The 8,628-nt window shown below is 27.5% G+C and overlaps 1 protein-coding gene across 6 annotated transcripts in view; it reads left to right on the forward strand.

Moving 5' to 3' along the window:
• The window catches only part of LOC108688755 (probable nuclear hormone receptor HR3), an 87,222-nt gene that overhangs the window by 67,704 nt on the left and 10,890 nt on the right, over positions 1-8,628 (forward strand). For all 6 annotated transcript variants that reach the window (XM_018195126.1, XM_018195130.1, XM_018195129.1 and 3 more), the window contains exons 3-4: positions 4,246-4,411; positions 5,301-5,527. In XM_018195126.1, coding sequence (XP_018050615.1) covers positions 4,246-4,411; positions 5,301-5,527 — 393 coding nt within the window. The remainder of the gene's footprint in view (positions 1-4,245; positions 4,412-5,300; positions 5,528-8,628) is intronic.

Genomic DNA, 8,628 nt, shown 5'->3' on the forward strand with positions numbered 1-8,628 from the left:
ATTATATTTTATAATTATAATATATTGGGTTGTCCGGAAAGTTCGTGCCGACTAACCTATATAATTTAATAAATGTATACTAAAATTTAAATCTTCTGCATTTCAATTTTCCTTCAAAATCGGCACGAACTTACAATCGGACAACCCAATATTAATACTTTATATTATATGTTCCAATCACTCTAACTTAATTATGTATTATATTTTGTGCTTTTATAATAAATAACTGCGCAATGTCAAGTTAACAACGTGGAATGTCTTTCCATTTCATATGAATCGGATGATATTCAGCCGCGATATTCGGGCACAACCACAACTTCCTGCTTTTTGATGGCCAATTATCAAACGCGGTTTTTTATCTGGTTACGGACAAATAACGTCGCGTGATTCACATTCAAGTCTGGTTCATTAAAATTATTTACCATAGAAGATACAATGAATAGACTAAAATCGATAAAAAATGTAACTTTTATATATATAATTAAAAAGTCATGTGTTATCGATAAGAATGCTAATTACAATAATGGAATTACATGCTTAATTTCAATATAAAATAAAATCTATAACAGTTGCATATTTGTTGACAATTAATTAAATTTAATAACATTTCTCATGCAAAGAAATGTATATTGAATTCAAATAAAAATGTTATTCATTATAGTAATACATATTTTACAATGTTTTCAATGCTTAAAATAAATTAATGCTTGAGATTAAATTTATCACTAATTTTTTTGCATTTTGAAAGGATTTAAGATTATAAATTATGATTATAAATTAGAATTTTTAATTTTAATTTTTACTTATATTAGATACTATATACGCATTTAAAATTTATTTTTAAAATAATAATGACACATATGCAAAAAATATATTTTGATGATAATTAAGAATAAATAAATTTATTAATTAAGTTACGATTTAATTAGTTACATTTAATTAATTGCATTAATTCAAACATATTATATTTACTAGATGTACGTTTTATTACGACGTATTGTATTTAGATGCACGCGAAATTTACTCAAATTATATCAGTTTTAATTATCACGATCCTGAAAAGCACTTCGTGACATAGAGATTTCTTTTAACAAAATGAGAACTCGAACTCGAAAGATTAAAGTAGGATTCAGTAACGGGAACCGTCTCGCCGTGTATTTCAGATTCAGTATCGCTTTATTTACTCTCCGGCGCGATAAGCTACATCGTTTCTACTCAACATGTGAGCGTGCATGCGTGCGCGCGCGCACGCGCGCGTACACAGAATGCCAGAAAGTGCATCGTAAGCTACCGGTTAGTGCATACTCTTCCTGTTGCCATCTCCGTCTCTATCTCCTTCCTTTTCTTTCTGTCTCGTTCTCTCGTCCATACTTTATCCGCATTCGGTCGATCACCCTCCGCTTCCTCCCTCTTCTCCTCGCCGTGCCACCACATGATAACCATTCGGTTAGCCGCTGACATCGCTATCCCCCTTATCAACCCCTCGCCCCCTATTGTCATTCGAGCCCTCGACCACCCTCATGAGACTTACGCGCGTGACTATACGCGTGTAGTGACAGGATACCACTAAATCAACAATACATTGCTACCGCAGATAGTGTTCGAAAAATCTTTTTAATCTGATTAGAATATCTGAGGAAAAATCTAAACGAATGCTTTTGATTAATCAACGTTTTTCTTAATTCAAACTTTTTTCTTAATAACTTTTTTTAATCAGATATAATAATAAGAAACATGTTTTGTCGAATTAATTTATTTTACGTGCAAAAAAATCTGCAATGAAAAATGATCTAAAAGAAAATTTTCTAAGTAAAATAAATTATGACCTATTCATTATTGAAAGTATAATATAAATTTTAATAATAAAAACCGGCCAAAAACGAACTTATAATACGAAAATTTTCTAATTACAAAATTATACACTAAAAAATTTTATTTTTAAATGATATAATTCATGTACAGAATGATTTATTTTATTTTAACTGACAAATATTTCGAAAATATGAAATTTTATTAAGTAACATTCCATATAAAAGTATGTTGTAGAGCGTACAATGTAATGACGGTATAACATGCAATTTTATTTAGAATGTTTTTTTGGAAAAATTGAATGTTTTCGAAATATCTGTCTGTTAAGATTAATTTTATCCTGTATTTTTTTAATTTATATAAAATTTAATCTTCGTATTTGTCAGAGTTAAGCAAAAGAGAATATACAGGATTTTTTTGTTAATTAAAATTTTAACTTTATGCTCCACGTGATTTTAAATTTAATTTCGAACTCAAAAACTAAATGTCTACAAAGCAATCAAAAAGTTATAAATTCTTCAAAGTAGTATTTTTGCAGCACTAAATGCACGCGAATGTAAAATGTCAGTTTACTATAAATTTTACTATTGAAAAATGTCAGTCCTTGACAAAATTGAGATTAAAATTGCTCTCAGAATATATTAGGAATGATACATGAAATACACAGTTCCCGATAACTAGACACAATAGTGTCATAAATTTTTCCATCAATAAAAACTAATGTTTATATGTATAAGTGTATTATTATTTTTAATACTTTTCCTTGACAAAATTGAGATTAAAATTGCTCTCAGAATATATTAGGAATGATACATGAAACACACAGTTCCCGATAACTAGACACAATAGTGTCATAAATTTTTCCATCAATAAAAACTAATGTTTATATATATATATATAAGTGTATTATTATTTTTAATACTTTTTATTTTAATAACCTTTTATATGTATTCTTCTTTATCGGCGATGTGGAACTTTGATAGTTTTTTAATTGTAAGTTTTAAGAGAATAGATAGATATGGTAGAGTTTAGTATCCCATCCTAAAAATGGCAATGTTGTGTGTATGCCTGTGTTTGTTTTCCAACGACATATAGAAGTCGCGTGTACACTCAACGACCTATATTACAGGCCGCATAAATATTTTTAACAGATTAAAAATTTTCTCATTTTTATAGTTTTGATGCTAATTTCATCAATACATAAATATTTTGTATATAGTCCGGAACAATAAATAAATCTGATGTGGGCCTCAACATTTCAAAACCAAGATTGAAAGTTTCACATTGCCGTGGAGGGTTAAATATTCTGATAATAAAGTGATTAAAAAAATCATGTAAATTATCTTGTAATTAATTAAAGAATAATAACACTTAATTTTCGATTAATTCTGAAAAAAATATAAAAAAATGGCCATAATTTTTATTAAGAAAAAATCGAAAAGATCAAAAACATGTAAAAATATGTGCATGGAGTTATAAATACTCTGAATAACATTTTCGGGACAGAGTACATGCGTTTGTTCAAGCTATAGTTTGTGTGTGTGACGTCATCGGGTGGGTGCGTCGCGACCAGACGATGATAGCGTCGCTGAAAAAGACGAGGAGAACGCAGCGAAGCTCTTCCGCGTTCCTCGCCGAGCCTTCTTCGTGGCGAGGAAGGGATCGACCGGTAGGAGGAGTCACGTGCGACTTGATCTTGATCGATCCGTAAAATACCCGTTAGATTTTATCGCCTTGCAACGAAATCGTCCCATCGATGATCGCTCCTGATCTGTTATTGTCCATAATTGACAATAATGAGTTCGAGACGACTAAAAATGAAGAGAGAGGAGAGGGAGAAAGATAGAGCAATAATCGAAAAAAAGCGTTTGACAATATTATATACGATTAGATACTTTACTTTATTTGAAAGTCGCACTAGAAACTAGAATAAAATTTTTATGTCATCCGTATTGTATAACAAATGTAAGATGGAATCGATATTTTATCACAACAAAGTTGTGATAAAAAATTCATGCATGGTATAAGTTTGTTTCTACAAAATGCAGTAAAGAATTAAACCAAGCATTATTTTGTAGAATTCTTAAAATCTTAAAATTTATATTTGGAATTTATATTTTACACTGTACTCTCACAATGTGATTTAAGTTAGTCGAAGTGAAGGGCTAAATAAATAAAAGTTTGATTTTATTGCTATTTTGTTCTGGCAAACAATTTTGCCTTGTTTCTATTCTATATATACATATAAGAATATAAAGTAATAAAAGAATTTTCAAAGCGCTTTTTAAAAATACTTTTTCATAGTCATGTTTCAATCTAAACATGACTACATATTATTACATTACCTAAATAAATAAATTTTACTTTTAATATTGATTCAATTTTTGTAATGCTCCGAATTTATAATTTTGATGAAATCCTTGATTTTGTTTAAAGCCGTTAAATTTGGGCGCATGTCGAAAAAACAACGGGAAAAGGTTGAAGATGAGGTCAGATTCCACAGGGCGCAAATGAGGGCAGCCTCAGAGACGGCGCCAGACAGCAGTGTATTCGAGCATCAGACGCCGAGCAGTTCGGATCAACATCATCCTTATAATGGCGGGTAAGTGTGGCTAGAAGTTTATATTGAAATTGAGGGGAACATGGATAATTAAGCTTACTATAGAGTGATGATCATATTATTAGAACCATAATTCGAAAAATATGATTTCTTTTTAGTTTGTATAAAAATAAAATCAATATTAAGTCAGTATTAAGGTTTATACACATGATGATTTTTAATGGACAATTACACTAAAATGTATTAAAAAGATAATCTTAACTTACGTAATTATGAATTATATAAAATAAAAATGAAAATAAAATTAATATTTAACACTGCTTTTGCTACAATTATCGTGTCAATTTGTTTGGGTTTTTTATACGTTTTAAGCAGTTTATTTTTATTGCTTCATTCCTATGATACACATTTTTTTTTTATCAAACGCATTATTAATTGATGTTTGTTGATGATTCCTTGAATTTTCCTTTTCATCATTCTTAATGAGATTGACTATTTTGGAATATATATGAGAGATAGTGCTATCTATAAAGTAATGTCAAGAGTAATTTATATATTTAAAATTTGTAAATATCAGTATTTCATAAAAAAATAATAATAATACAATATTATTATACTTTTATGTTAATTACAGTAATTTAATGTAAAATCGTTAATTTATGTTAGAGATTCTAACAAATTGATTGCACTCACTATATATATTTCTTTAAGAATACGTGTGTATTATTAAATAAAATTTATTTGTGTAATACTCTATGTAGGAAATTTGTAAAAACTGCAAAAACATGTTAGCTTAATGTAATCAGATATTATTTCGCAATGTGAAGTCAAATATAAATACTGTGAAAATCTTTATTTTACTTCTTCCGATTAACTTGCACTTTTCGTGAATGGACGCGACTCACGCGGACCTATCATTTGTCCTCGACAGGTACACGTATGGTGGTAGCGAATACACATCGTCAGGTCCCGGCACTGGCGGTTACACGAATTACAATCATCAGGCGATGACGAATTATGAGCTTAGTGCCGACTACGTCGACAGCACGACGACCTACGACCCCAGACCGACGCAGACGCAGGTCGCAGATACCGTCGCGCCCGACACACCCTCGGCCGTCACTGCAACTGGAGTACTTCCCAGTGTAGTCACTACTGGTAAGTAGTGCTTCATTCGCAATTCCTGGTACACATGGACCCGTTAATCCTGGCGCGATGCGTAAGAACACGAGATTATATCATGATGAAATGATATATTATTGATTGCTGGGACATATAGTTGTAATATAGAAAACAGAGAGAAAATGATAGAGAAAGAGAGAGAGAGAGAGAGAGAGAGAGAGAGAACTCCATAATAAATTTAAAATTAATTTACCTTTATCATCAACAGATGATATGAGATCGAGAAAGCAAATTCGTATATAGCACGAAATAGATTTGTAAATAGTTTCGAAAATTATCATCATTTTTTTCAACTACAAATAAATAGCGAAATAAATATTCGATACATATTCGAAAGTAAAAAATTTTATCAAATTATTTAATTTATTTTATTATTTTATTATTTTTTTTAATAACGGTAATTTGTTCTTTTAACTTGGTTTCAATTAAACTTTACTTTAAAAAGATCTTAAATTGGGGCTTAGTTGCTAAGATATTTAATGAGGAAAGTTGTAAAAAGTTATAAGAAAACAAACGTCCAATCAAATTTCCACTAAGAAAAAATGTATTCTAAATTATTCAAAAAATTCGTAAAGAAAGAAAGAGAGAGAAAAATGAGCGACAATAGTTATAAAATGCGCTGCATAATTCACTTTTTTACATTGTACAAACAAATCTTTTTAATAACAAAAATATCATGTTTAAATAAATTATAAGTTTTTAATCCACAAGTCTCATTAAAAATTAGGTTTATATATAAATATAAAGTATAAAAATAAATAATAAATATGCGTAAATATTATTCTCTTTTTCTTGACACATATAATCTTTTGCATTTTTTAATTTATTTCAGATAGACTTAAAAATTTTATTTGACATAAAACGGTAAAAATTGCAATGAAATAATAAAATTAAGATAATTTTTATAAAATTTTAACATAATTTTTTTATATTTTTCTACATAAACGTTTTTATTAACATAGATTTATCTCAATGCAATAAAATCGGATTATGCAAAAGATAAAATTAGTACAATGCATTACGTAAGAGATCATTTTAATAAGTACTCATTAAATTAGAATTGTAATCTTCTAAGCGCAACTGTTAAGTTTTCGCTTCGTAACCGGCACGCTAAATGCTTTCCGGAGCACTGTCATTAATCCAGAGTTAATTGCGTTCGCGTCTTTAATGTCACCAGAGTTCTTTCCATCCCACGTCCTTGTCATCAATAATGATTTCTCAAGCAAATCGCAAATTACTGCACGATAATCATTTCTGTCATATCGGCACAAATATTTTCTTTGTAATTATTGTCATAATTTACATTTATACATAGTATATATACATTTTTATTTAAATTTAATTTTATAATTATTAATCGTAAAAAATATTGTTTTGAAATATATTTTTTAATATTATTCACTTTTATGTTATAAATATTTTCGTGTTAGTTTAAAAAAAAATTATATCAAAGCAATCTTTCTAATTTATTCCTATTCGTAAAAACGATAATAATTTGCATAATTTTTTATATTGTTTGATTTATATAAGTACTATGATTTATATAACAAAAATGTATCAATTCTTTATTAATATTCAATCACCATATAAGAAATTACATATTACGAGAAATTATAAATTATATAATTTGAACTAAGCCATATACTATAATATAAGCCATATACTATTATATATTATAATGAAAATGTTTAATTTGTATTAATTAATTATTTTCTTTATTAATATTTTCTTTACTGATTTCATTGATTTTTCATACAGATTTTCTTCTACTACTTTATTTATTTATATGATATTTATATAATTTATTAACGTACTTGTATAGTACTTATGTGCTAGGAATTACGCTTTGTATTTCCGGCCGCAAAATTGATTACATTTGTTTTCGAGTTGACTTGTATTTAATCAACGAAGCTTGCAATGTATAGTTTCACTAAGATTGATCAAGATTGACTTCGATTCAATACATAGTAATGAAACTTTGCGTAGGAGCGAAGTAGATCAATGATGCGTCGTATAATCGGCTGATGATGTTTATTATTCATGATTGAGCAAAACACACATATATATTCTCAGAAAAAAGAATTACTTTTAAGGAGAAATTTTGAGGAGATTATCACTACGACATTTAAAAAAAATTTTATTTTTCTAATTTCATTTCTAAAAATTTGCAAAAATTAATAAGAATATGCCTTAAAAGTATACAAAATTCATAAAAATTATTTTTAAAAAATAATTATTAAAAAAACATATGTTTATTATTTACAAGGAGTTAATTTTATACATATGCCTCTGAGCATAATATTAAATATTAAATCTGTTTTCTTTTTCACAATTTAGTTCAAAAAATTTTATTTCAAATACGAGTTCAAAATTTTAGACTATTTGTATAATGTAACAAAATTGTTATTATTTTGATTTTTAGAATTGTTGCAGAATAAAATATATTTAGCTTTGTTGAAGGAAAATATTATCACAACATTTAAACTTTATGCCATGTTCTTATTTTACAAAAATCTGCCAATAGCATATGTTGCAGTAAACTTATTTTTTTATTACTTAAGGACTGTCTCAAGTTTTAACCAAACCATTTACAAACGAATATGTAAATCGTATGTAAATCTTTACAAATGCTTTGATAACGTTTCAATTCGATTCAGTTTTATATATACATAGTGTCTGATTAATTATTAAGAAAAAGTATTTAATTACATTTGTTTCTTTAGTAATTATTTAAATAAATCTACAGTGAAATATTTAATATTGAAACTATCTTAGAACTTATTGGAATTTAATAAGCAACATTTTTCGACTAAACAGTTAACCTTTGAAAAGTTTGATGCATTTTTCCCTTGAGAACGATTTTTTCTCTTATTAAAAAAAACTTAAACAGAGACGTTATAGAAATTTAATATTAATATTGACCAATTAATTACTTATTTTAAAAAAGTATTAAAAAAATATCGTTAAGAATACTTAAAATACTCAAACTAAGCGATTAATTGAATACACGTATTATATTTTTATATTTTCATAAAGAAGGATACTTTGGAAAAGTATATATATATATATATATATTA

Source organism: Atta colombica, unplaced genomic scaffold (genome assembly GCF_001594045.1).
Source record: "Atta colombica isolate Treedump-2 unplaced genomic scaffold, Acol1.0 scaffold238, whole genome shotgun sequence".
Lineage (NCBI taxonomy): Eukaryota > Metazoa > Arthropoda > Insecta > Hymenoptera > Formicidae > Atta > Atta colombica.